This window comes from Magallana gigas, chromosome 2, assembly GCF_963853765.1.
Source record: "Magallana gigas chromosome 2, xbMagGiga1.1, whole genome shotgun sequence".
NCBI lineage: Eukaryota > Metazoa > Mollusca > Bivalvia > Ostreida > Ostreidae > Magallana > Magallana gigas.
Window position 1 is genome coordinate 45,443,466 of NC_088854.1, and position 20,575 is coordinate 45,464,040.

The 20,575-nt window shown below is 33.4% G+C and overlaps 1 protein-coding gene and 1 long non-coding RNA gene across 6 annotated transcripts; one reads left to right on the forward strand and one right to left on the reverse strand.

Moving 5' to 3' along the window:
* Positions 1-11: 11 nt before the first annotated feature.
* Positions 12-20,489, forward strand: LOC105319213 (nucleoside hydrolase). Of its 5 annotated transcripts, XM_034445491.2 has the most exons (8): positions 12-147; positions 487-617; positions 2,181-2,219; positions 6,122-6,307; positions 7,168-7,348; positions 7,597-7,713; positions 19,668-19,804; positions 20,023-20,489. In XM_034445491.2, the coding sequence occupies exons 4-8, from the start codon at positions 6,128-6,130 to the stop codon at positions 20,359-20,361; spliced, it is 954 nt and encodes a 317-aa protein (XP_034301382.2). In that variant the 5' UTR covers positions 12-147; positions 487-617; positions 2,181-2,219; positions 6,122-6,127; the 3' UTR covers positions 20,362-20,489. The 5 variants fall into 5 exon arrangements, with proteins under 5 accessions (XP_034301382.2, XP_065932883.1, XP_034301383.2 ...); XM_066076811.1 differs by lacking the exons at positions 487-617; positions 2,181-2,219 and having other exon boundaries at positions 33-147; XM_034445492.2 differs by lacking the exons at positions 12-147; positions 2,181-2,219 and having other exon boundaries at positions 259-617.
* On the reverse strand, positions 7,739-9,757 carry LOC105319212 (uncharacterized). Its single transcript, XR_010711166.1, has 3 exons — positions 9,585-9,757; positions 8,330-8,695; positions 7,739-8,235 (listed from the first exon to the last, which is right to left on the reverse strand). It is a non-coding gene; the product is annotated as an uncharacterized lncRNA (long non-coding RNA).
* Positions 20,490-20,575: the final 86 nt, after the last annotated feature.

The window sequence follows — 20,575 nt, forward strand, 5'->3', positions numbered from 1 at the left end:
AATCGTTTTAGCTTTTGCATCGGTGCCTAATTTAGTTATAAACGATTATATGCTTTCCTAATTAACATAAATGTGAGGTGGTTGTCAAGATCATGGAAGGAAACTCGCACCGTGCTTATTTCACCGGATGTTTACGTTTTGCTCTTGGTATGACTTTTTACCCCAAAGAATGCATTTTTTTTTTTACCTGTTTCAATTTTATTTTTGAAGAAAAAAAGGCGCAAACAATAAACGACAATGAAATCGTACCTTTGTTGTCAAATTTTTTAATATCACAGGCAGTTATGTAGTTATATATATTTGTGAAATCTAAATTTTTTTTACCACACTGAAAATAATTTATGGACAAGCGCGGATTCATGATGAACCATATATGACTGTTGTTGATTATTTTCTCTGTCGATATTACGTACAGTTTAGTTTAGATACATTTATCATTGTATGTTGATTGTTTTTATCCTAACTATAAGCTTATCGGTTGTAAAGGTACTTTATCGTTAACGTCATGATGGAATATATATATCATTCTGGGGTTTTTCTCTCGACGAATCGCCCTCGGATCGAAGTACAATATTCACATCGCCGGTCGGAATTCATTCCATGCAGCAGTTTTTCAAGTAAGAATTCGTCATATTAAGCAAATTCAAAAAAGTAGCTTACAAAATGATTCAAATTAAACCATGCAGTACGTTAATTAATATTAAATTAATTTGTTTAATAATACCACTTTGTTTTGCCCCCCCCCCCCCTTTTAAAATTGCATCTTCCTTTAAAATCTGTATTTTCTACTTTAAATGAAACAAACTACCACGTTACCTCTGGAATCGATGTACGTATATTATATTCGTACATTTTTTATTTGTTTTTAGCTCACTATATTCCAGTCTAACTACTATACATCCAAAAAGAAATTGACAGTTCACATAGTATATAATTATTTGGCCCTTTGGTTTTTAGCTCACCTGAGCTGAAAGCTCAAGTGAGCTATTCTGATCACATTTTGTCTGTCCGTGTCGTCCGTCTGTCCGTTAACTTTTCACATTTTCAACATCTTCTCAAGAACTACTGGGCCAATTTCAACCAAACTTGGCACAAATCATCCTTAGGCAAAGGGGATTCAAAGTTGTGAAAATTAAGGGTCACACCCGTTTTCAAGGGGAGATAATTAGAAATTAATGAAAAATTTCGAGAAATTTTCAAAAACCTTCTTAAGAACAAGAAAGTCAGGAAAGCTGAAACTTGTGTGGAAGCATCTTCAGGTAGTGTAGATTCAAAGTTGTGAAAATCATGACCCCTGGATGTAGGGTGGGGGCACAATGGGGGGGGGGGGGGTCGAAGTTTTACATAGGAATATATAGAGTAAATCTTTAAAAATCTTCTTCTCAGAAACTAATCAGCCAGGAAAGCTGAAACTTGTGTGGAAGCATTCTCAGGTAGTATAGATTCAAAGTTGTGAAAATCGTGATCCCCGGGGGTATAGGGTGGGGCACAATGGAGGGTCGAAGTTTTACATAGGAATATATAGAGTAAATCTTTAAAAATCTTCTTCTCAGAAACTAATCAGCCAGATGATTCTTTATAATTGTTAAGACTTTGGCTCCAGGACAATTCTTCGGCCTCACAAGAAGGTTCAGAGTTTGATGTAGCTTTATATCACATATAGAAACAATTGTTAAGGATCTTTTTGAGAACTGCTATACTCAACATGTGATATGACTATGAAATCATCCTGTTAGAAAAGGGACTAATGATTATAAACATAAGAATATCCAGGGGGGGGGGATGGATTTTATTTATACAGGATCTACATGTATTATTGTACATTGTCCAGATTGTTTGTATTATGACTCCATTAAGCTGATTTTATCATACCTATTGTTCCTCAGGTGAGCGATGTGGCCCATGGGCCTCTTGTTTATTCGTTTCTTTTTCACTTTCTTTTAAATTCTATATATTTATTCGACTTGAGTTCATGCAGATTCTTTAGGATTCGTTTTGTTTCCATGTTATATATTATCCCCCGCTTTTACTCTTAATTGAGAATATAAATTTAGCTCTATCCGTTTGTTCGTCTGTATGTCATTCTGTTTGTGCATTTCCGGTTATCATAAATTATAAATTTTACAGCAAACATTTTGATAAAAAAAATTCCTAAACCCTACTTATTTTTTATTTCCAAGTGATTGATAAAGCACTACAACCCCCTACCGGAGATACAGGTATATAAACGTTATCAATAAGTAAAACTCATTGAATAAGTCCATTAGGTTTTGTTTCAATATGAATTTGTTTCGCACTTATTAGGTACTTTAAATATGGCGTGTAAAATATTCATCGTTAAACTTTTTGCATGGTTATATCCATTCAAAACCTTTGCTATTCTTATTCTTAAACATACACGATTTTTTACGCACCTGGCGTTTATTTGTGCGTCCGCTTGTTTCATGTTGATGTATGTTCGTTTTACATTTATGTCTGTTGGTTTTACTTTTTAGCTCACCTGAACCGAAGGTTCAAGTGAGCTTTTCTGATCACCCGTTGTCCGTCGTCCGTCCGTCCGTCCGTCCGTCTGTCTGTCCGTCCGTCTGTAAACTTTTCACATTTTCAACTTCTTCTCAAAAACCACTGGGCCAAATTTAACCAAATTTGGTACAAAGCATCCTTATGGAAAGGGAATTATAAATTGTTAAAATAAAGGGCACAGCCCTTTTCAAAAGGGAGATAATTGCAAAACAGTAAGTATAGGGTGCATGTCTTTAAAAATCTTCTTCTCAAGAACCACTGCACCAGAAATGCCAATATTTTCACAAAAGCTTGTATATATAGTGAAGATTCTAAATTGTAAAAATCGTGACCCTCGGACTAAAACTGGGGCCCCAGGCGGGGTTCAAAGTTTAACATAGAAATACAATGGAAAATGTTTAAAAAATCTTCTTCTCAAGAACCACTGCACCAGAAATGCCAATATTTACACAAAAGCTTGTATATATAGTGAAGATTCTAAATTGTAAAAATCGTGACCATCGAACCAAAACTGGGGCCCCAGGCGGGGTTCAAAGTTTAACATAGAAATACAATCATTATGGAAAATGTTTAAAAAATCTTCTTCTCAAGAACCACTGCACCAGAAATGCCAATATTTACACAAAAGCTTGTATATATAGTGAAGATTTTAAATTGTAAAAATCGTGACCCTCGGACCAAAACTGGGGCCCCAGGCGGGGTTCAAAGTTTAACATAGAAATACATAGGAAAATGTTTAAAAAATCTTCTTCTCAAGAACCACTGCACCAGAAATGCCAATACATACACAAAAGCTTGTATACATAGTGAAGATTCTAAATTGTAAAATTCGTGACCCTCGGACCAAAACTGGGGCCCCAGGCGGGGTTCAAAGTTTAACATAGAAATACATAGGAAAATGTTTAAAAAATCTTCTTCTCAAGAACCACTGCACCAGAAATGCCAATATTTACACAAAAGCTTGTATATATAGTGAAGATTTTAAATTGTAAAAACTTGTGACCCTCGGACCAAAACTGGGGCCCCAGGCGGGGTTCAAAGTTTAACATAGAAATACATAGGAAAAGGTCTAAAAAGTCTTCTTCTCAAGAACCACTGCACCAGAAATGCCAATATTTACACAAAAGCTTGTATGTATAATAAAGATTCTAAATTGTAGAAATCGTGACCCTCAGACCAAAACTGCAGCCCCAGGCGGGGTTCAAAGTTTTACATAGAACTACATATGAAAAATGTTTAAAAAATGTTCTTCTCAAGAACCACTTCACCAAAAATGCCAATACATACACAAAAGGTTGTATATATAGTGAAGATTGTAAAACTCGTGACCCCCGAACAAAAAGTGGGGCCCCAGTAGGGGTTTAGATTTTAACATATATAGGAAAATGTTTTTAAATCATCGTCTCAAGAACTATAGTGCAACTGTTTGGGATATTACTATGCATACATGTACATCCTTAAATAATGTAGATTCAAAAAATTGTAACTCCCGGACAATTGATGGGCACCAAGAGGGGTTCAAAATTTAAACATTTTAAAAAACATAAAGGAAAAGTTAAAAAATTTTCTTCTCAAGAACTACAATGTTTTAGTTTGTGGAATATCTATGCATGCATCCTTCGCTTATGTAGATTCCTAATTGGTAAAATCGTGACCCCGGGACCAATACTGGGGCCCCAAGATGGGGTCAAAGTTTATTATAGAAATATAAAGGTAACATGTTAAAAAATCTTCTTCTCGAGAACTACAATGCTTCAATTTGTGAGATTACTATCATGCATACAACCTTGGATAATGAAGGTTCTACAGTTTTAAAATAGTGACCCCTGGACAAATACTAGGGACCCAAGATGGGTTTAAAGTTAAATGTAGAAGTACCGGTATATATGGAAAATGTTTAAAAATCTTCTTTTCGAGAACTACAATGCATCAATTTGTCAGATAACTACATAAGCACCCTCAAATAGTGTAGATTCGAAATTATAAAAGCCGTGACCTCAATCTAATACTGGGGCCCCAAGAGGTGTTCAAAGTTTAGCATAGAAATATAGAGGGAAAATGTTGAAAAATCTTTTTCTAGGGAACTATAATGCTTCAGCTTGTGAGATAACTATGCAAGCATCCTTAAATAATGTAGATTCCAAATAATTAAAACTTTAGCACTGGACTAATACTGTGGCCCCAAGAGGGGTTCAAAGTTTAACATAGAAAGATATATTGAAAATGTTTTTAAAAAGTTTTTCTCGAGAACTATAATGCTACAGTTTGTGAGATTACTATGCAAGGATCCTCATATTGTGTAAACTCTAATGTAGTGGAACCAAGAGTTATCTTTCTTGATGTTCTGTACAGTCTGAGAGTTATTCCTCTTGAAGTGGAACTCTTCTACGTTCAGTTTTTCAGGTTGTGTACGTGCGGTTTTCATTCCTATGCTACTATTTATGTTGTTCAAGCCAACCATAAACCTCGGACCACAACTGGGTCCCAAGAAAGGGGTTCAATGTTTATAAAATAGAAAAAGCATATGCTACGAAATGTAATGTTACAAGGAACTGCTGTTCAGGTGAGCGATGTGGCCCATGGGCCTCTTGTTTTGTTTGATTTGTATTTAGATATCTTTGAATGATTTTATGCACATTTATTTTGCAGAGAAGACTGTTGGTTTTGCACTCATGGTCATTGATAATATTATTTTAGATTGCTGAATTTAGTTTATCGTTGATTTTGTAAAAATGTATTTTTTGCCCTTTCCGCTGCCCATATATAACCCTTATATTTATATATGTTTACCTCTGACCAATTTATATGTATATTTTAATGTTATTTTTGTCCTCATGTACAATATGTTTGAAATGTTTTTGAGCGAATAAATGAACCGAACTGACTAATGAACCTTCAAACTACTGGAACTTCGATTTAATGAACATTCGGGCCACTGGGCAGACCTCATTTATTGGGACGATCTAATTTTAGTCCAATGTCGAGAAAATCAAATGTCATAAGCTATTGACCTCCTATATCACTAGAAGGTGAATATAATGTTCTGGGGGTTTTCCCCCCAGATAGTTGGATTCAGACGCCCATGTGACCCCATTAACAGAGCTAAGGATTAATCAATCATATAATAAAATATATTATAAGGTAAGTTCAGATATTTTTGGACATTATGTTCAAGGTAGTTCATCTGCGTGAGAACATATGCGCATGCCCAAAGAATCAAGGGTAGGTGTGTTTCATTTAACAAACATTAATTTTGATTTTTTACGATAGATCTCTATAAATACAAATATGAACTTATACATATTTGTCTGAATAATATAAATTTAATACAGTTTCGAGTTTTTTTATTCATGCTAACATGCGTGACCTAAAATTGGTTATCAGATTTTTTTAAAAACATCTGTTAAAGTGTAACGAGGTCGTAAAGGAAAGCGACGCCGGGTCATAAGTGTTAAACGTTCTGCATAACATAACATAAGATATTTCACAAAACTACGGTACGTTTACGGGTGAAAGCCCAAATTTTTTCAGTGAATTGACCACAGAAAGGAACAGAATTATATATTCTTGTGAATCTCTTGACTCCTTTGACATTTAGAATAGAATGTCCAAGTCCATCTTAATTGACTGCGATGCTGGAATTGACGATGCCCAGGCACTGTTTTTGGCCCTCTGCTCACCGGAAGTCAATGTGATAGCGATCACCGTCGTCCAAGGAAATGTCCTCCCTAAACAAGTGTCAGTCAACGTACTGCGCATACTCCGTGTGGCAGACCGGTTAGATGTGAGTAGAATCCAATAGTTTTTAACTAAGTATGTGGATATCATAAAAACACTGTATAATTGATAGACTTACTATTGCACTCCAATATGTGGATATGCCATTATATATTTACATTTTCCAGTGTCTTTGCCTGTGATAACACTACGTATCGATTTTGTAATATATAACCCATAATACAAATGACTCCAAATCGAGGTGCCAGCGGGGTTTGCTTATTAATATTGAAATATATAATCGTACGATGGCTTAATATCATATAAATATAAGTAATAAGGAATCATTCTTTGAATATTATGAGATGTTAATTTCGGTCGGGGTGTGATCAAATCTATCATAAAGCCCTTCGGGCTTTATTGGATTTGATCACGCCTCGACCGAAATTATCATCTCATAATACTCAAAGAATGATTCCTTATTCCTTATATAAAGAGTGCCGGTTTGGGAGGGTAACTGTTGAAATTGACACCCCAAGAAAACCATTGTCAAACGACGCGAAGTGGAGGTTGACAATGGGGTTTTTTTTTTGGTTATTTATGCCTTACTGTTAAATTTAGAACATTATTTCTCGTGGACTTAGTTTTATCGATAAATTTTGCAAGATTTTATACTCGAACACTCAGCAAACAGACGTAGTGTTCACTTCTTTCATGTGTTGGTATCTTCTTTTTATTCTTTAATTTTTTTTTCAAATCTAAAGTAAACAAATATATTAAGGTATAAAAATTTAGTAAGATTCATGCACCTGATCTAATTCACGTCTTCCGCACCGCTCATCACGTTCGTGACGAGCGATGCGGATCACAACCCCTTGGCTAGCGAAGAAACGATATCTTACGAATATATTTATTCTGAAAACAAAGATTCCTATCTATGTCGGAAGCGATAAAAGTTTACTGGACATCGACCGACCCCACGACGACAACCCCTACCACGGCAGGGACGGACTGGGAGATACACCGGATCCGGAACCAGTCGACGAATCTCTCATCAAAGCAGAAACGGCATCGAACGCAATAGTCCGTCTTTGTCGAGAACATAAAGGTTTTTTGAGAACTTTTTAATGTATAATGTTTATAAAAAAAACCCTTAATTAGATATTCAACAACGAAATACCGGAATTAAACAATAAATTGTGATAACTCATTTTCTCTCACGGGAGTATTTTAAACCCTGTTATTACAGAAAAGGTCTCACTCTTGTAATTATATGTTTCGATATCCAACAATGTAACATTTAACATCCATCCTCTGTAGGTAGACCTGAGTGAAATTGTGTTGTTTTCTCGTTAGGTAGTTTGACGCTTGTGTGTTTGGGACCGTTAACTAATGTGGCCACAGCAATAAGACAGGACCCCTCCCTCGGAAAGAATCTACAACACTGTGTTATAATGGGCGGTAATTACTATGGTAAGACAACACAAAAATGCTAAAATTATGTGAAATGAGATGATTTTAATGACAATAAAGAATTGATGTATAAAATAATCTCCTTATATAAATAAAAGTGCAACTCTTGAAGGAAGGTTAACAAAAATACATGTACCACACTCACACAACAATATAAAATTTCTGATGAATGGCATTTCTACGTATTAAACGTAGCTTGCTCAGATTCTGTAGATGGCACTGAAAACTGAACATACTTTCCGTGTTTTATTTGAACACTCTCTTCAACTGGTACACCATTGCACTGTTCACCATTCACAGGTGTAGAAATGTCTTTCAGTACAATTGCATTGTCTGTAAAAGTTTTACATTTCTCTACCTCTGTTTGATGTAAATGTTTGTATTTTCCATAAACTACCGTATTGGGCTCTCGTTCATCTACGTCGTCAAGACGACGTTTTGCACTATATACTATAAGAGCAAGGAAAATGGTAAATATGACTCCTGATATCACTATGGCAACCAACAACTTCAGATGGATTCCTGAAAATGAAATAATGAGACAATAAAATGACTTTATATTAATAAAAATGAAATCTAATTTTAATTTCAATATAGCTAAAGCAGCCAAACTGACCTTTGCCTCTTTCAGTGTTCGAGTGTTTTAACTGACAAACTACGGTAGACAAAGCATCACAGTCGAAGGTTATCAAAGTGGAATTCGAGGAAAAGCTCGGACATCTTTGGCCAGTTGTTAAATTTTTGTGCTCCAGGGAAGGGTGTAATCCGTATATATAGGTAATATTGTCCATTTCCTGGGAGTTTTCTAGCCACGTGGGAGAGGTGATATCGAGGTCACTTAGTACTTGCCGGTTTTTGTAGGACAGGAGTACTCCCCCTGTTTCCAAACAAAGCACGGACGCGTTACCAAAACGCCTTGGACTGTCCATGATTTTGAAACAGTCGTTGTTGATGAGACGCCATGAATCATCAGAGCAAGAATCTAGAAACGATAAAATACACATGTGCAATGTATATGGATGATCAAGTTGAGAGGACACTGTAGCCTGTATCTCCCTCCAATGAAATATGACAATGAAATATAGTTATTAATGAATCAAATCACACGAATTTTACTTCCGGACAAATATAAAGATTCTAACACTTGATAACGAAATTTTGTACATGACAATAAATTTTTATAATAAAAAATCTAAATAGCTGTAAAGGAAAATGGTATAAGGACTTATCCCTTCATCCTTACAATGCCATGGCCCTGGGTCCACTCGGCCATGAGAGGACCTGGATTCTCGTACATTGTAAGGATGAGGACATCGTCTAAAGCCACGGTCAGGAGTCAGCAGGGCTCTTTCGGAGAGAATCCTTCATATTGGCCGTAGTTTGCAACTAGTGCATGGGTCTTTGTACATGGAAGCATATTCTAAATAACGGTATCGTTCCATTCGCATTGGTTCAAAATGAAAGTACACTAGCTACATGCACATGTGTAGACAGATGTTAGATTCCATAATCTAAGGATCCTAGTTACTTTTTTATGATGTTGATTATTTTCTAGTGTTGATATAAATATACTTTTTGACTATAAATTACAGGCTTGTCTTTTTCTAATTAACGATTTTCAATTATCGGTAGGCCTATATCAATGACTGAGTAGTTGATTTAAAATAAATTTTAATAATTAATAGACACATATATATAAGTATTATTTATATGTGTTAAATCATAATTCACTCCTGCTTCATAATTGCATACCGGTATGTCTCTCCTAACATACCAGGGTCTATGTTTGATGAAACAAAAGTACACTGTTGAAATCATCTATTATCAATATAAACAAAGCGTTATAAATATAAAGATATCAACATATATACCTGTTAGTTGAGAAATAAATAGAAAAAGTGTCCACGGCTTCAACAGTTCGAGCCACGCCATAATCAACCGAAACAGTAACTGTGGCCTGGGAAATCCCTTATCATGAATAACGCAACAAACATCCAATGTTTGTCTATTTCCGGGTATAGAATTACAAGTACAGAACAGTGTGGGTGATAAAATTCCACTTAAAGCCGAACTTGTTTTTTTAACAGTGCATGCTCAAAACTTCGAGTAGAATTTGAGATAGGTAAAGTTAGCTACTAGTAACTGGCTACTAGTAACTGGCTACGAGAAGTAAGAAAACCTAGCTACTAGTAACTGGCTACGAGATAAAATCAAAGTTGGCTGCTCGTAACTGGCTACTAGTAACTGGCTTCGAGAAGTAAGAGAAGCTAGCTACTAGTAACTGGCTACGAGATGAAAGAAACTTGGCTTCTAGTTACTTCTTACTGTCCATGTGAGAACACATACCTAGGATTTTTATTTGTGTTCTTAAGATGTACATTGCACTATATCACTGTCAATTGTCAATATATCTCAAGTAGCTGTATATATAAATTGAAGATATATGCCAGATTTGCTAATATCAACATTATGTCAAGTCATCCACATAAAATTACGACACAATTACTCAGATATCCCTCTGTATGTAGTCAGCTACTTCTGAATTTCGTTACAAATATCTTTATTTTTTATCTTTTTTTTAGCGGTTTTGTCAATATATCTCAAGTAGCTGTATATTTAAATTGAAGATATATGCCAGACATGCTAATATCAACATTTATCAAGTCATTCACATAATATTACGACACAATTACTCAGACATCTCTATTTATGTAGTCAGCTACTTGTGCATTTTGTTACAAATATCCGTATATTTTGGCGGTTTTGTCAATTTATCTTAAGTAGCTGTATATTTAAATTGAAGAAATATGCCAGATATGCTATTATCAACATTCCTTCAAGCCATCCACATAATATTACGACACAATTACTCAGATATCTCTCTTTATGTAGTCAGCTATTTGTGCATTTTGTTACAAATATCTTTATTTTGTGGCGGGGTTGTCAATATATCTCAAGTAGCTGTATATTTAAATTATAGAGATATGCCAGACATGCTATTATCAACATTTATTCAAGTCACCCACTTAATATTACGACACAATTACTCAGATATCTCTCTTTATGTAGTCAGCTACTTGTGTATTTTGTTACAAATATCTTTATTTTTTGGCGGGGTTGTCAATATATTGCAAGTAGCTGTATATTTAAACTGAAGATATATGCCTGACATGCTATTATCAACATTCCTTCAAGTCATCCACATAATATTACAACACAATTGCTCAGATATCGCTCTTTATGTGGTCAGCTACTTGCGCATTTTGTTACAAATATCCTTACATTTTGACGGTTTTGTCAATATATTGCAAGTAGCTGTATATTAAGATTGAAGATATGTGCCAGATATGCTATTATCAACATTCCTTCAAGTCATCCACATAATATTACGACATTATTACTCAGATATCTCTCTTTATGTAGTCAGCTACTTGTGCATTTTGTTACAAATATCGTTATTTTTTACGGTTTTGTCAATATATTGCAAGTAGCTGTATATTTAGATTGCAGATATGTGCCAGATATGCTATTATCAACATTCCTTCAAGTCATCCACATAATATTACGACATAATTACTCAGATATCGCTCTTTATGTGGTCAGCTACTTGTGCATTTTGTGACAAATATCGTTATTTTTTTACGGTTTTGTCAATATATTGCAAGTAGCTGTATATTTAGATTGAAGATACGTGCCAGATATGCTATTATCAACATTCCTTCAAGTCATCCACATAATATTACGACATAATTACTCAGATATCTCTCTTTATGTAGTCAGCTACTTGTGCATTTTGTTACAAATATCGTTATTTTTTTACGGTTTTGTCAATATATTGCAAGTAGCTGTATATTTAGATTGAAGATACGTGCCATATATGCTATTATCAACATTCCTTCAAGTCATCCACATAATATTACGACATAATTACTCAGATATCTCTCTATATGTAGTCAGCTACTTGTGCATTTTGTTACAATTATCGTTATTTTTTTACGGTTTTGTCAATATATTGCAAGTAGCTGTGTATTTAGATTGAAGATACGTGCCAGATATGCTATTATCAACAGTCCTTCAAGTCATCCACATAATATTACGACATAATTACTCAGATATCTCTCTTTATGTAGTGAAGATACGTGCCAGATATGCTATTATCAACATTCCTTCAAGTCATCCACATAATATTACGACATAATTACTCAGATATCTCTCTTTATGTAGTCAGCTACTTGTGCATTTTGTTACAAATATCGTTATTTTTTTACGGTTTTGTCAATATATTGCAAGTAGCTGTATATTTAGATTGAAGATACGTGCCATATATGCTATTATCAACATTCCTTCAAGTCATCCACATAATATTACGACATAATTACTCAGATATCTCTCTATATGTAGTCAGCTACTTGTGCATTTTGTTACAATTATCGTTATTTTTTTACGGTTTTGTCAATATATTGCAAGTAGCTGTGTATTTAGATTGAAGATACGTGCCAGATATGCTATTATCAACAGTCCTTCAAGTCATCCACATAATATTACGACATAATTACTCAGATATCTCTCTTTATGTAGTCAGCTACTTGTGCATTTTGTTACAAATATCGTTATTTTTTTACGGTTTTGTCAATATATTGCAAGTAACTGTATATTTAGATTGAAGATATGTGCCAGATATGCTATTATCAACATTCCTTCAAGTCATGTACATAAAATTACGACATAATTACTCAGATATCGCTCTTTATGTTGTCAGCTACTTGCGCATTTTGTGACAAATATCTTCATATTTTGACGGTTTTGTCAATATATCTCAAGTAGCTGTATATTTAAACTGAAGATATATGCCAGACATGCTATTATCAACATTCCTTCAAGTCATCTTCATAATATTACGACACAATTACTCAGATATCCCTCTTTATGTAGTCAGCTACTTGTGTATTTTGTTACAAATATCGTTATTTTTTTACGGTTTTGTCAATATATTGCAAGAAGCTGTATATTTAGATTGAAGATATGTGCCAGATATGCTATTATCAACATTCCTTCAAGTCATCCACATAATATTACGACATAATTACTCAGATATCGCTCTTTATGTGGTCAGCTACTTGTGCATTTTGTTACAAATATCCTTATATTTTGACGGTTTTGTCAATATATTGCAAGTAGCTGTATAGTTAAACTGAAGATATATGCCAGACATGCTATTATCAACATTCCTTCAAGTCATCTACATAATATTACGACACAATTACTCAGATATCTCTCTTTATGTAGTCAGCTACTTGTGCATTTTGTTACAAATATCGTTATTTTTTTACGGTTTTGTCAATATATTGCAAGTAGCTGTATATTTAAACTGAAGATATATGCCAGACATGCTATTATCAACATTGCTTCAAGTCATCCACATAATATTACGACACAATTACTCAGATATTTCCCTTTATGTGGTCAGCTACTTGTGCATTTTGTTACAAATATCTTTATTTTTTGGCGGTTTTGTCAATATATCTCAAGTAGCTGTATATAGAATGCTGATATATACAAGTCATGTTCATTTTAATATTATATTAGGACATTCACATGATATTACGACATAATTACTTATATATCTTTCTCAATCTCATCAGCTACAAGTGCATTTTGTTATAAAAACTTCCATTTTCAACAGTTTAGTTGATAAACCTCAAGTAGCTGTGTAAAAAAATGAAGATATCTACTAGTGTGGTTGATTTAAACATTCTATAAGGTCACTAACATGATATTATGACACAATTACTTAGATATCCCTTTAAATCTCATCGGCTTCTAAAACATTTTGTTAAAAATATTTCTTTTTTTTTTTAGGATTTTGTCAACATTTTTCGAGTAGCTTTATGTATAGACTGCTCATATTAACCAGTCTTGCTTATTTCAACATTCTATTAGGTCATCCACATGATATTACGGCACAACTACTCAGATATCACTCATAATATCGTAAGCTACTACTGCATTTCTTTACAAATATCTTCATTTTTAACACTTTCCATGTTACTCAAGTTTCTGTACATAAAGATTTAAGATTAAAAATATCTAGTTTTTAATTTAAATATTGAAGAACAAACAAAAAAAATTAAAATCATAAAGATTGTAAAAATCTTATCTGGAAGGGGATGGGGGGGGGGGCAAAATTTACTTATTATTTAAATTTCACTGGTTATTTTCTTTCATTCACTTCATCTTTTTAGGTGCACTCGAAAAACGTATGGGGAGAAATAAAGATATTTGTAACAAAATGCACAAGTAGCTGACTACATAAAAAGAGATATCTGAGTACCTGTGTCGTAATATTATGTGGATGACTTGAAGGAATGTTAATTTAGCAAGTATGGCATATATCTTCAATTTAAATATACAGCTACTTGAGATATATAGACAAAACCGCCAAAAATGATGATATTTGTAACAAAATGCACAAGTAGCTGACTACATAAAGAGAGATATCTGAGTAATTGTGTCGGAATATTATGTAGATGACTTAAAGAAATGTTGATAATAGCACGTCTGGCATATATCGTCCATTTATACAGCTACTTGAGATATATTTACAAAACAGACAAAAAATAAAGATATTTGTAACGAAATGCACAAGTAGCTGACTACATAAAGAGAGATATCTGAGTAATTGTGCCGTGATATTATGTGGATGACTTAACAGAATGTTGATATCAGCATGTCTGGCATATATCTTTAATCTATATGTACAGCTACTTGAGATACATAGACAAAACAGACAAAAGCTAAAGATATTTATAACGAAATGCACAAGAAGCTGACTACATAAAGAGAGATATCTGAGTAATTGTGTCGTAATATTATGTGGATGACTTGACAGAATGTTGATATTAGCATGTCTGGCATATATCTTCAGTCTATATATACAGCTACTTGAGATATATTTACAAAACAAACAAAAAATAAAGATATTTGTAACGAAATGCACAAGTAGCTGACTACATAAAGAGAGATATCTGAGTAATTGTGTCGTAATATTATGTAGATGACTTGAAGGAATGTTGATAATAGCATGTCTGGCATATATCTTCAGTTTAAATATACAGCTACTTGAGATATATAGACAAAACAGACAAAAAATCAAGATATTTATAACGAAATGCACAAGTAGCTGACTACATAAAGAGAGATATCTGAGTAATTGTGTCGTAATATTATATGGATGACTTGACAGAATGTTGATATTAGCATGTCTGGCATATATCTTCAGTCTATATATACAGCTACTTGAGATATATTTACAAAACAAACAAAAAATAAAGATATTTGTAACGAAATGCACAAGTAAATGACTACATAAAGAGAGATATCTGAGTGATTGTGTGATCATATTATGTGGATGACTTGACAGAATGTTTATATTAGCATGTCTGGCATATATCTACAATCTATATATACAGCTACTTGAGAGATATAGACAAAACAACAAAAAATAAAGATATTTGTAACAAAATGCACAAGTAGCTGACTACATAAAGAGAGATATCTGAGTGATTGTGTGATTATATAACGTGGATGACTTGACAGAATGTTGATATTAGCATGTCTGGCATATATCTACAATCTATATATACAGCTATTTGAGATATACAGACAAAAAAGCAAAAAAAAAGATATTTATAACGAAATGCACAAGTAGCTGACTACATAAAGAGAGATATCTGAGTAATTGTGTCGTAATATTATGTGGATGACTTGACAGAATGTTGATATTAGCATGTCTGGCATATATCTTCAATCTATATATACAGCTACTTGAGATATATTAACAAAACAGCCAAAAAATAAAGATATTTGCAACGAAATGCACAAGTAGCTGACTACATAAAGAGCGATATCTGAGTAATTGTGTGGTAATATTATGTGGATGACTTGACAGCATGTTGATATTAGCATGTCTGGCATATATCTTCAATCTATATATTCAGCTACTAAAGATATATTCATAAAACCGCCAAAAAATAATGATATTTGTAACAAAATACACAAGTAGCTTACTATATAAAGAGAGATATCTGAGTAATTCTATCGTAATATTATGTGGATGACTTGACAGAGTGTTGGTATTAGCATGTCTGGCATATATCTTCAATATATATGTACAGCTACTTGAGATATATAGACAAAACAGCAAAAAGATAAAGATATTTTGAACAAAATGCACAAGTAGCTGATTACATAAAGAGAGATATCTGAGTAATTGTGTTGTAATATTATGTGGATGACTTGACAGAATGTTGATATTAGCATTCCGGCATATATCTTCAATCTATATATTCAGCTACTTGAGATATATAGACAAAACAGCAAACAGATAAAGATATTTGTAACAAAATGCACAAGTAGCTGACGACATAAAGAGAGATATCGGAGAAATTGTGCCGTAATATTATGTGGATGACTTGACAGAATGTTGATATCAGCATGTCTGGCATATATCTTTAATCTATATGTACAGCTACTTGAGATATATAGACAAAACAGACAAAAAATGAAGATATTTGTAACGAAATGCACAAGTAGCTGACTACATAAAGAGAGATATCTGAGTAATTGTGCCGTGATATTATGTGGATGACTTAACAGAATGTTGATATCAGCATGTCTGGCATATATCTTTAATCCATATGTACAGCTACTTGAGATACATAGACAAAACAGACAAAAGCTAAAGATATTTATAACGAAATGCACAAGAAGCTGACTACATAAAGAGAGATATCTGAGTAATTGTGTCGTAATATTATGTGGATGACTTGACAGAATGTTGATATTAGCATGTCTGGCATATATCTTCAGTCTATATATACAGCTACTTGAGATATATTTACAAAACAAACAAAAAATAAAGATATTTGTAACGAAATGCACAAGTAGCTGACTACATAAAGAGAGATATCTGAGTAATTGTGTCGAAATATTATGTAGATGACTTGAAGGAATGTTGATAATAGCATGTCTGGCATATATCTTCAGTTTAAATATACAGCTACTTGAGATATATAGACAAAACAGACAAAAAATCAAGATATTTATAACGAAATGCACAAGTAGCTGACTACATAAAGAGAGATATCTGAGTAATTGTGTCGTAATATTATATGGATGACTTGACAGAATGTTGATATTAGCATGTCTGGCATATATCTTCAGTCTATATATACAGCTACTTGAGATATATTTACAAAACAAACAAAAAATAAAGATATTTGTAACGAAATGCACAAGTAGCTGACTACATAAAGAGAGATATCTGAGTGATTGTGTGATCATATTATGTGGATGACTTGACAGAATGTCTATATTAGCATGTCAGGCATATATCTACAATCTATATATACAGCTACTTGAGAGATATAGACAAAACAACAAAAAATAAAGATATTTGTAACAAAATGCACAAGTAGCTGACTACATCAAGAGAGATATCTGAGTAATTGTGTCGTAATATTATGTGGATGACTTAACAGAATGTTGATATTAGCATGTCTGGCATCTATCTTCAATCTATATATTCAGCTACTTGAGGTATATTGACAAAACCGCCAAAACATAAAGATATTTGTAACGGAACGCACAAGTAGCTGACTACATAAAGAGAGATATCTGAGTAATTGTGTCGTAATATTATGTGGATGACTTGACAGAATGTTGATTTTAGCAAGACTGGCATATATCTTACATCTATATATTCAGCTACTTGAGATATATTGACAAAACTGCCAAAAATAAAGATATTTATAACGAAATGCACAAGTAGCTGACTACATCAAGAGAGATATCTGAGTAATTGTGTTGTAATATTATGTGGATGACTTGAAGAAATGTTGATATTAGCAAGACTGGCATATATCTGCAACCTATTAATTCAGCTACTTGAAATATATCGACAAAACCGCCAAAAAAAGAATGATATTTGAAACAAAATGCACAAGTAACTGACTACATAAAGAGAGATATCTGAGTGATTGTGTGATTATATAACGTGGATGACTTGACAGAATGTTGATATTAGCATGTCTGGCATATATCTACAATCTATATATACAGCTATTTGAGATATACAGACAAAACAGCAAAAAAAAGATATTTATAACGAAATGCACAAGTAGCTGACTACATAAAGAGAGATATCTGAGTAATTGTGTCGTAATATTATGTGGATGACTTGACAGAATGTTGATATTAGCATGTCTGGCATATATCTTCAGTCTATATATACAGCTACTTGAGATATATTTACAAAACAAACAAAAAATAAAGATATTTGTAACGAAATGCACAAGTAGCTGACTACATAAAGAGAGATATCTGAGTAATTGTGTCGAAATATTATGTAGATGACTTGAAGGAATGTTGATAATAGCATGTCTGGCATATATCTTCAGTTTAAATATACAGCTACTTGAGATATATAGACAAAACAGACAAAAAATCAAGATATTTATAACGAAATGCACAAGTAGCTGACTACATAAAGAGAGATATCTGAGTAATTGTGTCGTAATATTATATGGATGACTTGACAGAATGTTGATATTAGCATGTCTGGCATATATCTTCAGTCTATATATACAGCTACTTGAGATATATTTACAAAACAAACAAAAAATAAAGATATTTGTAACGAAATGCACAAGTAAATGACTACATAAAGAGAGATATCTGAGTGATTGTGTGATCATATTATGTGGATGACTTGACAGAATGTTTATATTAGCATGTCTGGCATATATCTACAATCTATATATACAGCTACTTGAGAGATATAGACAAAACAACAAAAAATAAAGATATTTGTAACAAAATGCACAAGTAGCTGACTACATAAAGAGAGATATCTGAGTGATTGTGTGATTATATAACGTGGATGACTTGACAGAATGTTGATATTAGCATGTCTGGCATATATCTACAATCTATATATACAGCTATTTGAGATATACAGACAAAAAAGCAAAAAAAAAGATATTTATAACGAAATGCACAAGTAGCTGACTACATAAAGAGAGATATCTGAGTAATTGTGTCGTAATATTATGTGGATGACTTGACAGAATGTTGATATTAGCATGTCTGGCATATATCTTCAATCTATATATACAGCTACTTGAGATATATTAACAAAACAGCCAAAAAATAAAGATATTTGTAACGAAATGCACAAGTAGCTGACTACATAAAGAGCGATATCTGAGTAATTGTGTGGTAATATTATGTGGATGACTCGGCAGAATGTTGATATTAGCAAGTCAGGCATATATAGATATGTTACTAGTAGCTAACTTTTATTTTATCTCGTAGCCAGTTACTAGTAGCTAGCTTTTTTTACTTCTCGTAGCCAGTTACTAGTAGCCAGTTACTAGTAGCTAACTTTACCTATCTTAGAATTTGTAATATTCGTTTCGACATGTTTTTTTCATTCGCAGAACTATATGTATACTTGAGTTTTTCATAAGCTTTGCCTTATACTGGTATATACCATTTATAGTGATATAGAGCAAGTGATACTGATGCTTGCTGTTGAACTTTGTGATTGTGCGTGTGTGGAGGGATGGTGATGGGGATGTTTAATTAAAATATTCAGCCTACATTGGCGTCGGAAGCAAATTGAAAGTGTGTGTGTGTAGGGGGGGGGGGGGGGTAGGGCTAGACTTATCAGAAATCTTGACAAGCAAAAAAAAAAAAGAAATAAGAAAAAAAGAAAAAATAAGGTTTTTGGTCATGGTTATGTATGACTTTGCAAAAATGCCCCCCCCCCTGGTTCCGACGCCTATGGACTACTTATGTATATGAATACGTTTTATTTACTCACTTGAGCCAGAAAGTTACTACTACGAGTATTTACTAGTATCTAAGATGTTCTCAAATAATCTGAATTCCAGGGAAAGGAAATATGACTGTGTGTAGTGAGTTCAATTTCTTCTCCGATCCCGAGGCCGCAAAAATAGTTCTGACACAACTAGAGGGTCCTATAACAGTGATTGGGATGGACCCCTGTTACGAAAACGCCCTCACCTGGGTAATTAATGCAGTCACTTGATTTAAGTACTGTAGACAATGCAATAATCATTCCCAAGTTAATTATTTTGACAATCAGTTGTTTTTCTTTAATTATTTTGTCCCCGATCATTTTTTAAAATACATGTACAAAAAGTATATAAAAGAACAGAAAAATGAAATTGCGCAAAGTATGAAATAAAATTTGTTTTCCATAATTGCTCTTTTTTTTTATATCAGAAAGAATATGACAAGCTTCGAAAGACAAAATCAAAGGTTAACGATTTCTTGAGGCGCATAGAAGAAAAACTTTTCCAAAAATTAAGGACAGACATGGGCTGGGAGAAGTATGTCCCTTGTGACGAATTTGCCATGGCTGTCGTCATTAACGAATCAGCAGTTGTCACAGAGTTCAAAGAAGTTTACGCAACAGTTGAGGTCAAAGGTGAATATACTTACGGGATGATGGTCGTCGACTGGGGAAGGATGTTAAAGAGACCCAATAATGTGAGATTGGTGACGAAATTTGACAACGAGGAGTTTTTGAAAATGTTGTATAGACCTGTTAACTGGAAGTAACCATCAAACAGCTTCAAAGACCTCTTAACCGAAAGTTGAGAGTCTTTTGCCCCAGATGCCTTAAATTTACATGTTATATATGAAGAAATGTGTTCTTTAATCTTGTTCTCTCTAAGTAGATTTCTGTACATTGTGTAAAAAAAATAAACCTCACAAAAAAAATGCACTAACATCACAAAATGACAACCTTTTTTATTAATATTCCTATACAACA

Coding starts and splice junctions, on each gene's coding strand:
- LOC105319213 (XM_034445491.2), top strand. CDS start 6,128: ATGTCCAAGTCCATCTTAATTGACTGCGATGCTGGAATTGACGATGCC. Junction 6,308..7,167: donor GTGTGGCAGACCGGTTAGAT/GTGAGTAGAATC, acceptor CTGAAAACAAAG/ATTCCTATCTATGTCGGAAG. Junction 19,805..20,022: donor ACGAAAACGCCCTCACCTGG/GTAATTAATGCA, acceptor TTTTTATATCAG/AAAGAATATGACAAGCTTCG.